Source organism: Typopeltis vanoorti, chromosome 16 (assembly GCF_054136105.1).
Source record: "Typopeltis vanoorti isolate ZY-2024b chromosome 16, IOZ_Tvanoo_1.0, whole genome shotgun sequence".
In the NCBI taxonomy this organism is placed as follows: domain Eukaryota; kingdom Metazoa; phylum Arthropoda; class Arachnida; order Uropygi; family Thelyphonidae; genus Typopeltis; species Typopeltis vanoorti.
In genome coordinates, this window is record NC_143564.1 from 105,364,287 (window position 1) to 105,385,281 (window position 20,995).

At 35.6% G+C, this 20,995-nt stretch overlaps 1 protein-coding gene across 1 annotated transcript in view; it reads left to right on the plus strand.

The window, feature by feature from the left end:
• LOC150098243 (BOS complex subunit ncln) overlaps positions 1-20,995 on the plus strand; it is a 351,007-nt gene that overhangs the window by 272,741 nt on the left and 57,271 nt on the right. Inside the window, exons 10-11 of the mRNA XM_090406188.1 lie at positions 2,870-2,990; positions 9,870-10,042. Coding sequence (XP_090262314.1) covers positions 2,870-2,990; positions 9,870-10,042 — 294 coding nt within the window. The remainder of the gene's footprint in view (positions 1-2,869; positions 2,991-9,869; positions 10,043-20,995) is intronic.

A 20,995-nucleotide genomic window follows, 5' to 3' on the forward strand; every position in this document is an offset into this window, starting at 1 on the left:
AAATGTTGTTAGATTATTAAGAATTCATAATAATTTGACTGATTTTAAATTTCATTTTTATTGCATTAACTATAATTTGTAATTGTGTAATTTATATAGTACGATATAATTCAAGAATAAGAAAAAATATATATTTTTTATTATTTCCCTTGGTGAAATGGCACCCCCTCATCTTCAAGCACCCTTGTGCGGGGAACAATCTGCACAACCGCACAGTGCAGCTTTGTCTGTATGGCATCAAGAATTTTTAGAGAGCTCTTGGGGGCACTGCTCCAGATGTATGAGCAGTGTTCAATGGATGGGAGAGTTTGTGATTTGTACAGGGTTAATAGCCGTTCAGAGGTAAAGTAATGCATTGAGCGGAAAAGGAATCCTAATTTTTTGGATGCTAAGGAGGCACTGGTTGTAATGTGTTTATGCAAGGAGAGTCTTGATGTCAAGATAATCCCAAGAAGAGAAATCTCATCTTACCTAGAGATTTGGATGTTGTGAAAGGTAAGGCTGGGAGAATATGGATCTTTTTTGTGTGAAATAAGACAGAGCTGTGTTTTGCAGGCACTAAAATTGACAAGGTTATCTGAGTCCCATTGAAGAATAGTTTGGAAATCAGAATTTAGGTTTGCAGTGGTTGTTTCTCTGTGGGTTGTGGTGGTGTGTTTGGTGCAAGGTTTGTCATATGAAGAGTATCATATCATCAATCACCATGTGATTGATGATTAACTGGAGCAGGTCATTGATATATAGAAGAAAGAGAGTAGGTGAGAGGACAGAACCTTGTGGGACTGCAGCATGAGTTACATAGTTAGAAGATAGCGAATTGTCCACCGTTATATGCAATATGCATTCTGTGAGAAAACTGGCAACCCAGTTGTAGAAGTCATGGTAAAGACCATATGATGGGAGCTTATTTAATAGGCCCTTGTGCCAGACACTGTCAAAAGCCTTGGAGATATCAAGTGCAATCACTTGGGATTTGCCAAACCTCTCCATGATATTTATCCAGAGATGGGTGACATAGATGAGCAGATCACCTGTTGAACGGCATTGGTGGAATCCAAACTGGCAGTCACTTATTAGTTGAGTACTTTCAAGATAATGTAGGAGTTGGGTATTGATGGTTCTCTCCATTACTTTAATCTCATCTTGCTTAGAGATTTGGATGTTGTCACAGGTAAGGCTCAGAGAATATGGCTCTTTTTTGTGGGCAATAAGGCAGAACAGTGTTTTGCAGGCATTGAAATTGACAAAATTATCCAAGCACTATTGAAGAATAGTTTGGAAATCAGAATTTAGGTTTGCAGTGGTTGTTTCTCTGTAGGTTGTGGTGGTTTGTATTTTTCAAGGTTTGTCAAGTGAAACAGAGGAATTCAGTGTACTGTCATATATATAGAAGAAAGAGAGTAGGTGAGAGGACATGACAGTAGTTTGATGGTAAGGATTTGTTGCCTTTTTTTGGGAATAGGTTGCAAGTGGAGTAAGAGAACATAAGAAGGTGACATGGAATAGAAGTCAGCGCTGGAGTGCAAATTTTGAAGGTAAGTTGAATTCATTGAGTATTGGTGTTTGCAATGGTTGAGGGACATTTGCCAAAATCATCTGTACAAGCATTTGAGGAAAAGTGTGATGTCAGGAGATTGGCTTTTTCTATGGGTGACCACACATTGCACTCCTCTGGGTGCAGTAGTAGTAGGAGCAGTGTTGGGCAAAAGTTTTTTGATACATTGATGATTTTCTTGCAGCTGTTTTGGGCTTTGGTGAAAGTAAGTAATTCCCATCCCCTAAGTAAGCCTTGGCATCTTTTGGAGAGCCAAGGCTTACTTAGGGGATGGGAATTTTAGCAAGGAATGGGGATATATGTTTCCATTCCAGTGGTTGTATGCTTGGGTTAGAAGGCAAGGCCAAAAGCAGTAATCTGACCAAGGGAATGAAGCATAGAAATCTTGGTCATCCCACTTAGCATTCTTATAATGCCAGTAACTCTTGGGAACAGTTGTGTGGGTGTTGCTCAGTGGGGAAAGAGATAAGCCCAAGGTTGTGATCATAATTACCTACGTGTAAAGGAGATACAACCTTCACAATATATTCGGCAGGATCAGTAGTGAAGAAGAGATCCAGAGTGTATGGAATGTAGTTGGGGTTATTATCTGATACTCTGGTGGGCCATGAACAATTTGCATATAGCTGTTTGTGATGGCAAATGTCTCAGCATCTCTATACTTAATCTGTGCAGGTGGAGAAGTAAAGCCAGTTAGTATTGTGGATGTTAAAATCACCAAGATAACCTCACTACTAGGAAAATGTGATAATGTTTTTGGAATAAGAACTTAACACAGAAGAAAAGTATATAAAATATAAGTAAAATGTATACAGTAATGTTTAATAGAAATTTTACATAGCAAATATGAAAAAGTTTTTTTATGGCATTTATCTTAACAGTTGACATAGAAAATTTTAATTTCATGAAATAATTAAGTTTATTTGCATACTATGTCATACCCTTTATTTATATTTCTGAAAACCTCTAAGGGAAAAAAAAAACTGAGGCTGTCTTTTTTTTCCCCCCCTTTTAAGATTACACGGCGGTCAGCATTCATCGTGAAGAATTTATGAAGACACAACACTGTTAGAATAATTACTTAACATTAAGAAAGTAGCATTCAGTATTTTGACCTCTGTATTGGGTTCATTATCAGGTTATCTGTGGTTATCTTTGGATCATTTAAAAATATGTATAAAACAGTCCATTTTTTTCAGAAAATAATAAACAATTTCTTAACTTATGTCAAGTTAATATGATTTTATATATATATATATATATATATATATATATGCACACACACATTTTTATTTTATTTAACTTTTTCTTTAGAGAAAGAGTAAATGTTAAAGTACTTGCTAGAAATGTGAAAGTGATTGCTGAAACCTTAGCAAGACATATGTTTAACTTAAGTAATGATGAAACTAAAGCAGAAATTTTTGTGGATGGATTGGTAAGTTTTTTTTTTTGTTGTTGTTGTTTTTTTTTATATAATTGCTCTTTTTCAGAGAAGGTATTTTTGATTATTGATTTATTATTATTATTTTTTATTTTATTTATTTATTTTATTTTTTTTTTTTTTGAATACATACTTTTTATTAGACACGTTAAAGGAACATGTGTATTAGATGCGTTATTATATATTTACAATAGTTAACACATGCATAGAAATATAGAATGCAAAAAAATCTGGTATATTTTGTCTGTTGTTACATGGATATTGTCAGGGATATAAGAAGATCAGTTGAGTACAATGTACATTCAAGACATGAATCACTGTGTATTGCAAGATACTGTGTATTGCAAATCTTATGCATCTTTGCATGTAGTGTGAATCTGGGTTCTCAGTGTCAAAGAACCATATCTTTGGAAACAAAAACCATCAGCATTATTTTTCAATAAATCAGGAAAATACCTATGAAATTCTTTAAGTTTTGGTGAGTTTTTTCTTTTCCACTAGATTACTGTTTCAATTTAGCCAGCTTGGTTGGCTGAGTAGTTATCATACCCGCTATCTAACCAATAGGCCTCGGGTTTAAATCCCACTATAGGTAGGATGCAGGACATATATGGTGCAGAGGGTGAAGCTTGATGCTTTTCATATTCCCTGTTGTCTGTTTCGGGAGCAGTGATGGGAGAGATTTGTGAGCTATTTTAGCTCGCCCTGAGTGGGCAGAAGTGGTTATTCGTCGTTGAGTGTTAGGATGGCTTTCAGTCTTTTATGTTTCCAATGGTCATTACCGTCATAGTTTCCGGCTTGCTGTATTAGTTGGTTTGGATGCGTAGATGTCTTCATAAAGAATTTTTCTGCTAGGGAGCATAGTAGTGGAGAGATGTAGGGGATATTTATGTCCCAGTGGATCTTGGCATTCCTGATGAACCATGGGGCATCCAGTATCATTCACAGGCACTTGTTCTGTAGTCTTTGTAGCTTGAGGATGTTTGTCTTGGAGGTATGGCTCCAGGCTGGGGAGGCGTATATAACAGTGGGACAGATCACTGTCTTGTACAGTAGAATTTTGTTTCTTGAGCTTAGTTTGCTGTGTCTATTGATCAAGGGGTATAGCTGGGCGATAACTTTTGAAGCTTTGGTGCATGTGCTCTTGATGTGGCTGTTGAAGCATAATCGCTTATCGAGAATTATTCCGAGGTATTTTGCTTCTGTTTTCCAGGGAATTTTAGAGTTGAACAGGGTAATGTCTCCTTTGGGGGGGGGGGGGGGATGCTCGTCCTCTTGTGAAGAGTATCATTTTGCTTTTCTGGGAGTTTAATTGTAGTTGCCAGTCTTTAAACAATTTTTCTAGATTCAGGATGGTGTCTTGTAGTTTTTTGGTAACGAGATGTGGTTGGCAACAGCCGTTTCATCTGCATAAAGGGCTATGGTGGATGCGAAAGGATTTTGAGGGATGTCTGCCATATAGATGTTGAACATGATCGGGGCTAGCAGTGATCCTTGAGGAACTCCAGTGAGGATTTTCTGTTGGGTTGAGGCTGTTTCATTGATTTTGACTTGCATCCTCCTGTTGGAGAGGTATGATTTGATCAGGTGTATCATGTTTAGTGGAAGGTTAGCGATGATAAGTTTGTAGAGGAGGCCTTGGTGCCAGATCTTATCGAAGGCCTTTGAGATGTCTAGGAAGACGGCTCCATTGCTTCAAATGAGGTTTTAAAACAGTGCAGAGATTATGTTTCTTTAAAGTTCTGGCTATTTTTTCTGAAGCTCCCCAGATATAGGGAATAGTAATAGCATTAGTGTAGTATTTATGATGTGAGGAGGTGGAAGGGACAGATAATTTGTAGATCTTTTTGTCATTGTAACCATTGAACAGGAAGGTTTGAAAGGTGAGCTCATCAGTAAGTGAAGCTTGGGTGGAACCGAGGTTAGAGGCTCTGTTGACAAAGTTTTTGATGGCACTGTATGGTTGAAAAATTAGCCAAACAGTTAAATCTTTAATTCCACTTACTGGTCACACTTCTTATATGAAAAATTTCCACACATTTCAAATTCTTAATCCAAAATTTAACTTTAAACAATAATATTGTCATGGTGAGCTTTGATGTCATCTCCTTATTCATAAATATTTCTGACACTAAATTTAAAAGATAAAAAATGCTCCTGCCATTATTGATCTTTTTAATTTTGATATCCACACTGGCTACTTCTCTTGGAAGGACACCTTATATGAACAAATAGAAGATACTTCCATGGGCTCCCATCCACTCTAGCCCATTATTCTGCCAGGCAGTGGACTACAACGAACATGTATCTTCAAGACAAAAATACCCCAAAACCGCACTGTGCAGCTGAGTATGAAATACACTGCTAGTCAGCCCACAATAGGCAAGACAAGTGCTTACTAAACAAATCCAATTTGCATTTTTTCTTTCAGAAACCAATAAAGGTATAAAGAACCAAAAGTCAAATCCATCTTGCAGAAGCATTAGCCCATTTCCCTCCTCCATTTGGCCAATATTTCTATATGGAGAATTTTGAAAAACATGCTCTTGATACTGCCACTATCAAACCTTGTATTTGGTTAAGATATATTGATGATGGGTTTCTATTTGGCCACATGGCTCAGACACATTAGACTCTTCTCCTTCATCTCAACAGTTGCCACCCCAGATTCCAGTTTACTACAGAAAAAGAAAATAACAGCTTGCAGTTTTAGATACTCTAATCACACATCTGCCCAATGCATCCTTTCTTTTGCAGTTTACAGAAAACCCACTCACACTGATAGATACATACATAAACTTTCTGATCATGCCTCTCTTCTATCTCTCTGACCTCTGTTCCACCCAACCTTCCCTTACAGCTAAACTCACCTTTATTCACCAAATCTTCCTGCCCATTAGTTACAATGCCAAAAAGATCTAAAAATGAACTCTCCCTTTCACCTCCTCACATTCCTCACAACATAAATACTACAGTAATGCTATTACTATTCCTATAATCAGGAATTTAAAGAAATATAATTTCTGCTCTGAGGTTTTAAAAAGAGCTTCCTTTCTCTACTCTCCTAAGAGAGCAGAGCATCAGGTGTTTACAAGGTCCTTGTATTTGCAGCTTATTATGGTCAGACTGGGAGATCATCTAATCTCCACCTAGATGAACACAAAAAATACATATTCTGCTACAACTACAGTCAGTCAAGTCTAGCTGACCATGCCTTGGAACACCTCAGCAAGAACTGCATGATAAGAGTGATGGGCATAGTGAGAAGACAAAATCAGATTTTAAAAGGAAATTAGACAAACAGACCAAGGGAATTCCAGGAGAATTTTGCATTCTTTCATTTACTGTAGCAAGTAAATGAAAGAAAATGACCTTGGAAGAATCCTTACTAAATTCAGATAATAGGAAAGTGTCCAATGCAATAGAAATAGCTGATTTGTTAAGTGTTTTTAGTAAGGTTTAGCATCTGGGCAGACCTCTTAACTTTCTGAATGCTTAGGGCAGGATAGAAGAATAGAGATATTAAAGCTTGATTCAAACACTGCATTAAGATTGTTTGGGATATCAGCACAAGTGCTAAGGGAATGTGCAAGAGAGTTGGTAATGTCTCAGAGCACTTGATTGATTTCTAATGAGTGGAAAGTGCAAGATCCATTATAAAATGGTGGAACTAGGACTGAATTATAGACCATTCAATATCTTCAGTCTGGTCATCAGAGTATTGATAAAGCTAGTTAGAAATTGCATCCAGAGGCAGGTAGACAGCATAGTAACAGTTATACTCTGTTAGATGATAGCATTGTTTTGTTAAAAGTAGGTCTTGCTTTAGCAGCCTGTTCACTAAAGTAAAACAACAGCAGAATTGGATAATAGGAACAGATATACCATGATGCTTCTGAAATTTGCCAAGGCATGAAACAGGATTCCACATCCTAGGTCATTATACATGCCCAAAGGACTAGGTATGTAAAATAGGCTTGTGATGTGGATGGGAGAGCTGGCTGAGAGAGATCAGAAAGTGATGTTACAGAGATGTACAGCAGGAGTTCTGTGTATGCATGGACCATTGTTATTTAACTTGTATATTAATATTAAGAATGAACTCCCAGCCTTTATCAAACTTGCAAACTTCTTTCATCATTTCTTATTGCAAACCACTAAGCTTGTAATCTCTAAAACTGAATAATAGTTCTGAAGTTTTATTATATTTCCAGTACTACCTTTTTATAAGTATTTCTTAATAATAAGTACTTATACATAATATTAGTCTTTGAGAATGGGGAGAGTCAGAAAAGTAGTGTGGGAAATATATTTAACATGATATAATGTAAGATGATAAACAAATTATAAAAAATATATGTAATGAAATTCTTAAACATAATAGTAACAGGTAGTTATAAATTGAAATAAAGTATAAATTTAATGTTATTAGAATTCGACTTCATTGTGGTGCAAGTTGAAAAAATCTCTCTCTCTCTCTCTCGTGCATATAAGTAGGTTAAAAATGGCAAATGGATTTTTCATTGCTTATTCACTAAGTGATGTATATTCTGTTTTTAATCCAAGCCAAGAATTTATAAGATTTATAGCAAATGATTTGATTTCTCCACATGACATATAGTTGGTGTGGGTAGCCCTCATCTCCAAGAAATTAAAAATCAAATAAAACATAATCCTCACTATATTTTCTCCTTCTTAATATTTTGTTTTTATGCCAAGTTTTTGAACAGCTTTATATAATATTTGAAAATTTTATGAGTTTTTTTTTTGAAGGTCATTTTGGGATGATTTCATGCTCCTCATTCACTTATATTTCAGTATTGTTATTTTATGCTTCCAGTCTTCATCCAATGATCCATAATGATGTTTTAAAGTTTGAAAATACTATAATTCACATTCAGAACAATTTAATAATGTATACCATTCAAATCCAACATAAAGTGGTGCAGTGTGATACAATACAGCTGCTAGTAACATTTAGTAGAGTTTGTCTGACACATGACTGGAATTTGTTTGAATGCTGTGATACACATTGGCATGCAGATACTCATCACCCCCACACACACACACCACCAAAATCTTGTCACACGTGCTTACTGTGTAAGGGCACATGAGTTAAATCACAAGCACTGTCAGTGTCAGGTTATTTTGTGCCCTAGGCAAAGTTTACAAGTGTGCCCCTTATTTCATAAACTAAAATGTTTCTAATTGACATTAAACAAAATAAAATTGTCTTTCAGGTTAAATTAATAGGACTTTTTTATTTGCTTTTTTAATTAATTTGAATATTCTCTGTTATAATTCATTTACAAAAAAAAAGTTATAAAATACTGAAATTTAATATTTTAAAATGTTAATGTTTTAAAATATTTATCTTAACTGAATTTTAAATAGCGGTAAGTTCAAATCATTTAGGTAAGGAACAAAAAAGAACCAAGAGTTAAATAGCAAAATAGTGTGATGTGTGAGGGATAAGGAAAAAGAATCGATACCTAAATCATATATCACTATTTAATTTTGATATCTTTAAAGCATGAATAAAGCATAGCTTGAATTTTTGCGCCCTAGGTGGTTGCCTAGTTTGCCTAAATGGTAACGCTGGCCCTGACCGCAAGCTTATATTAAACTCTTTTGTAGTTTACAAAAATATGCCATTGTAAATGTAAGCAGATTCCATTACATAATTTTTAGGTGCAAATCCCTGGGTATTTGTGAACCACATGTTGAGGACTTATAAACTAGAAGATGATATCCAGTATTTATTGATGATGCTAGTTAGTGTGAGTAATAATAATAATAATATTATTATTACATGACACCTCCAGGGAGTCAAAAGACTAATCAAGTGAGGGTACCAACTCTGCAACTCTCTGTCTCCACCACTCAATCCACCAACTACAACGAACCGCAACTGCACCAACCGCCCATTTACTTCTCACCACCACTAGTATTTTTCACAGATAATTACAAACATCCATCCCCATGGCAGGATTTGAACCCACACTTTTTGCCTGGAGAGCAGATATGCTAACAAATTGGCCAACAAGGCTAGCTGATACAGAAGCCAGCAGACTGAATTGAACAGACTAATTCTATGATCATATATTAGTATCAATTTGTGTGTTTCTGAGTGCAAGGTTATGCATTTTAGACTGAGGACATAGCAAGCAGAATATTATATTAATTGGAATTGATGCAATTAGTTAGTGAAGCTGGAGACATGGGGATTATGGTGGACAGAGAATTAAAGTTTAGGGACCCATGTTGCTAAGGTAGTTAAAGCATTGCATTGGATAATTGCAGTGTTGAAGAGAATACTGACTTTCACAATATTTTCCTACTTTATCAAAAACCACATTGACTTAATCAGACCACACCTGGGCTACTGGGTTCTAAGGAGATAGGGAGACTGTTGAAGCAATCTGGTGTCGGCTAACTAAAATAACTTGCCTATTGAATTGCACATGTGAGGAAATGTGGTCTTCAGAGACCATATTTCAGATTTTGGAAATGTAGTTTTCAGAATTACAACAATAGTTGGAGGAGAGGATATAGGAGAGACGTGCAAGTTAATAAGAGATTTTTATAGATATGAGTGAAATTTTATGGCAAGTGGGCATAAAAGTAGGAGTTTTCCCTAGAAGCTGAATAATAGTAGTGAGGAAGTATGTGAGGTCCAGTATCTACGTGGCATGTGGTGGGTGGGTGTGGAATGACTACCATTAGATGAGTGCATCCTCCTTAATATATTCAAAGATAGAGGTACTTAGGCATGAGTGATGAAAAAATGCTCTCCTTTAATCATGTCTGAGAGCTGCCATGATAATAAAAATAAAGTGAATGTTTATTACTCTATCTCTCTTCACTTTTCAGGAAGTGCAAAAAGAATATTTGGCAGCATGGATGGATCATCTAACGTCACAGTCCAGAAGTGCTCAAACAATGTCATCTGTTAACCCAAGGCATCCTATTATCACAACTTTAGAACAAGCACTGTCAAGGTATCTAAAGGAAGTTAAATTGTCAATATTTAGATCTGACAAACGGTGAGTTTAAGTTTGTGCACTATATGTTAAATTTCTGCGATTTATTAAATCACTTTTCAAAAACAATTTAATTTTTGCAAAAATTTAGCTTTCTAGCTTTCTAACTTCTTCATAATCGCTTAGTGTTTACATATCACTAAGAAAAAGAAAGAAAAATATAATTTTCGTTTGCTTCACAACAATGTAAATACAATAACTCTGTTTTTCTATTTTGTGTTGGGTGCAGTATTATATTACTATTGTACTTTAGCTTACTTTATACCTTGAGTTGTATTGTTTATGTTCATGAGATCTTCAGTACATTTACAATTTGCAGTACTTCTTTCCAAAATTCCTTTGCTAGAAATATTGAATAAATTTCCACACTTCCAAAGCTAAACAAAATATCTAAAATACACTGCTTCGAAATAAGTCGATGAACACCATAGTGTAAGGAACAAACAGCCATGATGCCAACCTTAATAAGATGTAGGACCACCTATCACTGCGATGACTGCAGCAATCTTACGTGGCATACTTTCCACAAGCATATGATAGCGATTGATGGGAATTTTGGACCATTCTTCCCATAGGCATGTTAACGAGGTTCTGGACTGTTGTGAGATGGAGATCCTTTGATGCCAGCAGATAGTCAGCTGGGCATCTGCCACACCTGACTATCTGTTCTGCAGAGGGATGTAGTGTTATTCTTTGCTTACACAGCTTTCCACATTCCACTGTACATGTTCTTTGCACCACTGAAATTGATGCTACATGGCAGTTTGGGTAATATGGGGGCTTGCATATTGTGGTCCTACCATGGAAACCCATGTTGTGAGCCTTAGTTCTGAATGTTTTTGTGCAGATTCGTGTTCTATTCAATGCCTGAAATTCTGCATTCAACATGTTTGCAGATGAATGTCATATTGCCGTATTATCCTTCATAGCACCCTATGGTCATGTTCAGTGAGTGTGGTGGGTCATCCACTACGAGTAGCACTTGCAGTCAACTCCCTAAGCTTCTATCTCAGTATGATATCACTGATTGTTGACCTGGGATGGCTCAATTTTTCAACAATTTGCTGAACATATAGGCCTGCACCATGGCATCCTATTCCAATGCCGGTTTCAAACTTCATCAATTCCCTTCTTGCAGCCACTTCACCTGGACACAGTTGCACTGACTTAGAAGCATCATATTCATCCACTTTATACTAGCTACAAACACATGACTCATTACCTTACACGATGTACCTTTCCGATGGGGATGTCTGTTCTGTTGACCTCTTTTCAAGCAATGTGTATAGGGTTTCTGTAATAGATTGTTCATAGTTATATAACCTAAGGTACTTTGTTCACATCTTCAATTTTGTTAGTATATGCACTCATCCCATTTTAATTAGCAGTTGTCATTAAGATTAACATAGTGCACTTCCTGAACCTTTGAGCCCCATTACTGCAAGAATTGCAAGAAATCACTCTTGATTTCTATTTTTTCACTTTCTCTGTTCATCCAGTAATCCATAAATTATTCAGATCTAAATGGGTCTTTCAGTGCAAAGTTTGTCAGATGATAGAGGAATATTGATGAGTTTTTTTGACTCCTTGGAGTTCCCATATAAATAATAATAATAATAATAATAATAATAATAATGTACTATGATGAATGTTTTTTTCCCCAATCACTATATATTATGTAGTATATAGTGGTCGAAAAAACATGCATCATGAATGGACTTCATGGGGAAGTCAAACGAAAGGTATGTAAACTAGAACAGCTTAAATGCAAGAAAGCAAAACTTCTGAATCAACTGACGTTTCTAAAAAAAAATGCAGAAACAACAATATAATTCCCAAGTTTTTACTTACCAGAGAATATTTCCATTCTAGAAGAGCCAAACAGATATATAGGAAAATGTCTGTAGCGTTATTATGCAAGACGATACAATACACAAGTTTGCCCTAAACCAGGTTGATTCTTTATGCCTTAATTTACACTATGTTATTTCTAGCAGCATAGATGCTCACCTATGGTTGTTAGACAATATGATTAATGATACATTTAATAGAACATTCTTAAACAGCAAGAACAGACATATCAAAAAATTTAATGCCCTATATGAAAAGAGTTTCAATTCAAGACCTAACCTTTCTGACAATAAAGTTTTCAACCTTTCAGATCACAGCTTAACATCTGTAGAAGTTAGCAATCCTAAAAAAAAGGTTTCAACTTTGTAATCACTCCAGAGTTTATACCAAAAATAGACATTATGTGCAATGTCGAGAAGGCTCTCCATTTTTTACCTGAACCTGTTGCAAATGATGTAACGTTAAAGACTGCGATCCTTCTCTCATCTTCTTGACCACCAAAAAGAACACCACCCCTTAAAAAAAAGAGCACTGACTAATTTAAAGAAGAACAAAGAGATAATTATCCTCAGAGCTGACAAAGGCAATTCTACCGTCATGTTAATATAAGAGATTATGTATCAAAAATCTCAGTTCTACCTTCCGACACATCCACTTACTGTCTATTAAATTTGGACCCCACTTGGACGAACCACATAGAAACCAACAACCTTCTACATAACATGGACACATGACCAGCAGACCTTAAGAAGAAACTGAAGTCTATGCATCCATTAACTCCACATTTATATGGATTGCCGAAAGTATACACAAAACGATATACCTCCTCATCCGATTGCAGATGGGATAAACTCCTCAACTTGTTTATTATCCAAACATCTTGCACATCTTCTAAAAGCATGCATTAGAAATACAGACACATATATCAAAAATACACAACACTTTATTGAAAAGCTAAGAAATATCTCCATATCAAGAACAGACATTCTGGCTAGTTTAGATGTTGTGTCTTTATTTACGAATGTCCCAGTGAATGAAGTTATGACTCTCGTAGACAATCTGTTTCCTCAAGACATCGCCCAACTTTATAGACATTGCCTCAATTTGAATTTCTTCAAGTGGAATGGAAAGATTTACAAACAACTTTCCGGCCTTTCAATGGGAAGTCCTCTATCTCCTCCATGTATGCACTTATTCATAGAAAAGTTCGAAAATGACCTCTTATTAAATACAAATACAAAACCATCAGTGTGGTGGAGATGTTGATTACATGTTTATAATATGGAAACATAGTGAGGCAGAACTATATGATTTCCTAACTTCTATAAACTCGTTTCACCAAAAAAAATCAAGTTCACCTTGGAACTTGAAAATGAAGGGAAATTACCTTCTTTGGACATATTAATTACAAAACAAATGGATGACAGCATTGGTCTTAATGTATATCACAAGCCCACCAATCAGGCCGTTACCTGTATTTCTCCTCATCCACCATATTTCACAAAAATTAAGCATTATACATATGCTGAAAAACAGGGCAACCTCTATCATAAGAGATGACAAAGTATTAACAGATGAATTAGATTTTATTCTCCAAACATTAACAAACAACAGATATCTTAAAAAAATAACAAAAAGAATACTTTTCTTCAATCCCTCTCCACAGCAAATCCAAGAAACTCATCACAGGACTTCTATTTCCATTCCTTTTGCTTTCATGCTTTCACAAAAAATTGCCAACCTGCTATGGCCTCACGACATTCGAGTTACCTTCAAACCAATAGACAGTATGCAATATGCTACATTCACCTAAAGACAAGAATCCTTTCAATAAACACTCTGGAATTTACAACATTCCTTGTTCTTGCGGCCTGAATTACATCGGACAAACTTCTAGAAGTCTAGAAATAAGACAAAAGGAGCACATTGGAGATGTAAACAACAACAGAGTGGACAATTCTGGTTTAGCTTCTCATATTTCCAACACTAACCACAACATTGAATGGGATAAAAGTACTATGCCGTATATAGAAGAGGACTACATCTCCCGCAACATAAAAGAAGCTGCAGTAGTTATCCACTCACAAGGCACCCTGAACAGAAACCAAGGAATAATCCTTTGTGATATCTGGAAATCACTCATAAGATCTCTCAGCACATCACAGTTCAACTTCGCAGCCAATTAGAGGACACACCTGCTTAACAGTGACTGACCAAGTGCTAGCATCCATACTCCACGCATTTGTGTAATGGTTCCCATGAATTTAATATTTTTCATCTTTCACTTATGTATTAATTTGTAACTTAAGCTTGTTTTTAAGCTGTTATATCTACATTTATCTGGCCCAGAAGAAGCCACAAGTTAATATGGTGAAACTAGTAGGCTAATAGTTTGTATCAAAATCCGACCTGTTAAACCCAATTTTTATGGTGTACTATTTTCAACAAAATGTGGATTAAATTTGTAGTCAATCTTAAAGAGATTTGATGATATATAGAAAGAAGAGAGTAGTTGAAAAAAATCAGCCATATAGCTTCTGTTCTGGCAGACTTTAAAAATAATCAGCTGCCATGATATTCATCCATATATATACAGTAGTAAACAAATTAATCCACTTACATTTTAAACTAAAATTTTAATTTTACAAGAAAATAAGTACAGAAATTAAACTCCAACTTTACCTAATAATTTATATGTGCTTCTCTGTTCCTAGTAAGTTCATTAATTTGTTTAGGCATGGACTCTACCAAGGTAGAACACATTTTTCTTATTTCTACATTTTGAAACCATGCTTTTATAATGAATTGTATTAAATGATCCTTTCTATTACAATTTAATTTTCCAAGTCATTTTCTGTTGGGTTGATGTCAAGAGAGTTACCTGGCCAATGAAACAACTGGATGTGGTGATTTTTGAGGAACTCTCTCGTTTTTTTTTTTTTTTTTTTTTTTTTTTTTTTTTTTTTTTTTTTTTTTTAACTGTGACATTGAGCAAGATCCTGTTGGAAGATGAGTTCTTTGTCTTTCTGGAACTATGTGACCACTCTTTTCTCCAGTATTTTTATGTATTGGTCACTTTTCATCATACCGTCAACATGCACAAATGATCCTGTACCATCATGTGTAATACAACCCCAGAACATCTTTTAGCTAGAATGTTCAACAGCTCTTGAACATCTAGCTAAAAAGATGTTATGGAGTTGTATTACACATGATGTAATACATGCTTTTGCCCGCTGGAGTTTCTTTTTCTGCAACTTCCAACATTTTCTGCATAGCCTTTGACAGTTTTTCTGTTTTGGTCTGTGGGCAGTCCTCCCTGCTTCCAACAGCCTTCAACAGACTGTCATGCCAGAAACAGTAATCCCACTAGCTGCCATGTCTGTATTCAAGTCTTGGATTCATTTTGCTTTCGTAACTAGTAAATGATCATTAATAAGTGTAGTTTTCCTTTTTTGCCCACATTTTCCTTTTCTGTCAGGAGAAAAGGTACTTGTCTCCCTAAATCTGAGCATATTTCACAAACTTTTTTTAGCTAAATCCAGTCAAACTGTTTATAGATATCAAGCATAATCACAAGTTTCTTGTAAAAATAATCATAATTTTGAATTGTGTTTGTTTCTACAAACTTGGTATGAATGGAAATTTAAAGAAGCCTGTGAAATTTTGATTTCATCCTAAGCTTAACAATAATGGCGGCATAAAAATCCCAAGAATTTGGATGCCACACATTCAGCCAGTTCTTCAAGTTTTCCAGCAAACTCTGACTTTAAGATTCTAAGCAATTATTTCAGCTTTCATTGACCATCATCTGTACTGTTTTGTTTTCATTTATCTGTATACTTATATGAGTAACTTTTGTGTGAATATGATGCTCTCTAGCTTAATTTATTTTCATAACCAAATAGATAATAAACATAGAAACGGGTAAGTCAGGAAGTAACAGAAATTAAGTAATTGAAGTTGTTTATAAAAAAAAAATGTTATTTGGTATGGTGACTATAATTGTGAAATTTATAAATGCACAGCCACACTACGCTGACTCATTTTAGGCAACTTATCATAGCACTCTACTCGAAAATGAACTTGAAAAATCACAATTAGACTATATTTATATCCCCCTGCATTTGCATGGAATTATTTCTTGGAATTCTGTATTCTAACGCTAAAGCAAAAGGCTAAACATTTGAGGATTTTGAACAATAACTAGAACTTTCATTATAAAGATGGATTATTTTTACTTAATTTTAAATGGTGTGTTTTGGGACTAACTGATTTTGATAACAATAGCCGATTGATAATATTATCTGCGATCACAATAAGTGGATTATATCATCATCATCATCCAATTCCTGCCATGTACCCTCCAGGGGTGTACAGGATATGATAGTACTACATGAAAAATTTACATCATTACTAACTTCCTATCTACAATTTTACTTCAAATCAGTCTGTTACTTGTCGAGACTCCAACATTATCAGATCTTATATTTCTATTATCTAAGGCACTTTGTACCATATCAATCCACCTATATCTTGGTCAATCCACCATATCAATCCACCTATAATTTAGTGTTCTGACTAATTTCCCTCTTATTCCATATGAATTTATTCAATTGACTTCCTTCCATACCAGCTTTGTTGATTCTGTTGTCTATTTCCATATTTAATTTACCATCTTCACTAAAAATCGTGCCTAAGTAGCTGAAATGTTTTACTTGTTCCACAGGTTCTCTGTTCAAAACACAGTTGACATTTTCAACAATTCTGCCTATTTTCATTGTCTTTGTCTTTTTATTGCTGACCTTCATACCATATATATTACAACAGTTATTCAATTTAGTCAGGGAATCTTGCAGACTTGTAGCAGATTTATTTAGAAGTATAACATCATCCACATAAAGCAAACAGCCAACATTAACATCTCCAATTTTGATATCATGTTTAATATCACTTTCCTTCATAATGTGATCCATATAGATAATGAATAACAGAGGCGATAATATACATCCTTGTCTCACACCAGATTTAACATGAAACCATCTTCCTTCAATTCTAACTGCTGACTTACAACTCAAATAAAGACTAAGTGTTGCTTGATATAATGCCCCATTGGCACCATATAACTGTAGCATATTGAATAGCTTCTCACATATGCCTTTTCCAGATCTACAAAACTTAAAAAATACAGATCTTTGTTATATTCCCATGATTTCTCAACTATCTGTCGTAAAGTGAAGATCTGATCCTGACAGCCTCTATTTGGCCTGAATCCAGCTTGTTCTTCCCTAAGCTTTTCTTCCACAATTCTTCTCAACTGTTTCTCAAGTATATTTGCATAAATTCTACCAGGACCACAACACTCAGTAGGGAAATACCTCTGTAATTCTCACATTCAGTTTTATTTCCCTTTTTATATATGGGTACTATAAGAACTCTACTCCAATCATCGGGAATTCGTCCTTCTGAACTATGCAGTGCAGCCACTGTAAGACTTTTATACCACTATACTTGAGCATTTCTGGTCGAATATCATCTACTCCTGCTGCCTTTCCACATGTTAAGCCTTTGATGGCGTTTTCTACTTCAACTATGGATCTGTATACCTGTTGAGTGTTTTTTATTGCTGTGCTATCACTGCTTGTTTCATTTAACAATTTTTGAAAGTAATTACTCCATACTTCAAAGATATCTTTTTCTCCCGTTTTCATGTCACCTTTATCATCTCTATCTTCTTTTATAGCACTCTCCTCTATTTCTAAATTTCAACAACCTCCAGAATATTTTGCCACCTTCTTGATATTTATTTTCTATTAAAAATACAAACTTATTTAATACTAACCATTTATAAACATCTTACATTATAGCCTACCAGTTTCGCCACAAACTGTCTAGCTTTTTCAAGGCTTTTATGAAAAGACATAAATACTAGTAAATGCAAATTGAAAGGAACATAAAAACGTTGTCAACAAACTAGTAGCTAAGGTTACACGTTTGGGTGACAGAGACTGAAAGGACTTATTATTCTTATTCATTATCATGCATGCGTGTTTGTTGTAAACGTGTAATATGATTACTGGCTAGCTGTAGTTCAGATGGATTTAGAGAGAGGAACAGTTTTTTTCCACAAACTGTTTAGGATTGCACCCTGATTTCTGTTGAGGTTTCCGCTGGTTATTAACAGTATTGTGGCTTCCTTGAATAAACGATGTCTGTAGTCGTCATCCAGATATGGAATAGAGCTGTTTTGCCACTCTATTGTGTGGTTAGATGTACAGAAATTATGTTCTAAGCTGGAAGAGATACTTCTGTTGTGGTTTACATCACCAACATGTTCTTTTTGTCTGATTTCTAAACTCTGTGAAGTTCGTCAAATGTAGGCAAGACCACAGGAGCAAGGAATGTAATATACTCCTGGATATTTGTAGAATGGCACCTCATCTTTTGGAAATCCTAAAACCGGTCTGATGCTGGTGATTGGTTTGAAGACCACTCTGATGTTGTAGGCTCTTAGTATTCTGGCTATTTGATAAGAAATTGACTTGATGAAAGGGATGACTACAGTAGAAATGTGCTGGAAGCTTGATTCTTCTTGTCTGGGATTGTCACTGTATAAATTTTTTTTAATGATGTTTGGAGGATATCCATTTTGTGATAATGTGTTGGCTATTAGTTGGCGTGATCTCTACAGTAGAAATGTGGGCACATTTCTACTGTAGTGATCCCATTCATCAAGTCAATTTCTTATCAAATAGCCAGAATACCAAGAGCCTACAACATCGGAGTGGTCTTCAAACCAGCCACCAGCATCAGACAGGTTTTAGGATCCCCAAAAGATAAGGTGCCATTCTACAAATATCCAGGAGTATATTACATTCCTTGTTTCTGTGGTCTTGCCTACATCGGACGAACTTCATGGAGTTTAGAAATCAGACAAAAAGAACATGTTGGTAATGTAAACCATAACAGAAGTATCTCTTCCGGCTTAGCATATCATTTCTGTATGTCTAACCACACGATAGAGTGGCAAAACAGCTCCATGCCATATCTGGATGACGACTATAGACATTGTTTATTCAAGGAAGCCACAATGGTGTTAATAACCAGCGGAAACCTCAACAGAAATCAGGGTGCAATCCTAAACAGTTCGTGGAAAAACCTGATCCTCTCTTTAAATCCATCTGAACTACAGCTAGCCAGTAATCACATTACACGTTTACAACAAACATGCATGTGTGATAATGAATAAGAACAATAAGTCCTTTCAGTCTCTGTCACCTGAATGTGTAACCTCAGCTACTAGTTTCTTGACATTTTTATGTTCCTTTCAATTTGCATTTACCAATATTTATGTCTTTCCGTAAATGCCTTGAAAAAGCTAGACAGGCGAAACTAGTAAGCTATAATGTAAGATGTTTGTAAATGATCAGTATTAAATAAGTTTGTATTTTTAATTATCAAACGACCAAATATGTTTAAACAATTTATTTTCTATGTTCTTCCCAAATTCCTCCCATGACTTGACTTTTGTTTAGCTAGTTTTACACAGTGTTTAGCTTTCTTACATTTGCCTCTGTATTCTCTATGATCTGACTTATTTGCCAGGAACTTTTGATATGCTTTCTTCTTTTCCTTCACTGTCTCTTTAACTTCCTGTGTCCACCATGGAGTTCTGATTTTTCTGTCCTTGCAGACAACCTCACCACATGCCTCTATGGCTGAATCGATCACGGTTTTCTTCAAGGCTTGCCACTGAATCTCCAAGGTTTGGTTCCTGTTCTGAAACTCTTTCATTTTTTCTTCAATAATCTTTGTGTATTTTAGTCTACAGTTTACATCTGAGAGCTGCTCAACTTTTATTTGCTTTAAAACTTTCTTACATGTTATTCTTTTCAATATGAAATTCAATTTTATTCTGCTCAAGACTAAATAGTACTTCCAATTTCAAATCCACTGTTCACTCTGGTGTCCTGCACCAGGAAGAAAGCATCACTATCAACAATAACATAATCAATGCGACTTTTCTTATTCCTTGCTTCTTCTCTCCATGTGAATTTGTGCACATTTTTATGTTGGAACATGATGTTAGTAATAACCAGTCCATGTCCTGAGCAGAAATCCAACAGGTATTTGCCATTGTTATTAGCTTTGCTCTTTTCTCCAAATTTTCCCAAAATATTTTTGTGTCTGACAATCATTTCCTACTCTGCTGTTTAGATCCCCAACAAGGACCAACTTTTCCTTTTTCATTCTGTCAGTTTTTTAATGCTTTCTCTAAAGCATCAAAAAATTCCTCCACTTCTACCTTATTGAAAGTTTATTTTTCACTTGGTTAGAATATAATAAATTTAGTTTAATCCTTTTATCCAAGTGTGAGCAAACAAAGTTTGCACCTGAAAGTATCTTCAGGACTGGGGGTAAGGTGGTACAAAACCAGGACGACTCCTTGCAAAGGTGGAGCAAGCTACCAACACTCCTGTCTCAGTATCTCTCAATGCAGAACACATCTCTCCTTGCGGATATGTCTAATGTTATGCATCAAGGGAAGGGCCGCTACCCTGACTAGTTTCGACTGGAGAGATCTCAATAAAGGTCAAAACTAGTCAGGGTAGTGGCCCTTCCCTTAATGCATAACATTAGACATATCTGCAAGGAGATGTGTTTTGCATTATAGGAGATACTGAGACAGGAATGTTGGTAGCTTGCTCCACCATTGCAAGGAGTCGTCCTGGTTTTGTACCACCTTACCCCCAGTCCTGAAGATACTTTCAGGCGCAAACGTTGTTTGCTCACACTTGGATAAAAGGATTAAACTAAATTTATTATATTCTAACCAAGTGAAAAATAAACTTTCAACATCTTTCTCTAAATCCAGAGTAATTTATTAAAAAGGTGGCACACCAATTGGCAACTCCTATAGGTGGAGATGACTTGCTAATGCTTCTGGCTGGTATCTCCACTTGGGCCTGGCTCCCACTGAAGAGATCTCAATAAAGGTCAAAACTAGTCTGGGTAGTGGCCCTTCCCTTAATGCATAACATTAGACATCCACAAGGAGATGTGTTTTGCATTGAGAGATACTGAGACAGGAGTGTTGGTAGCTTG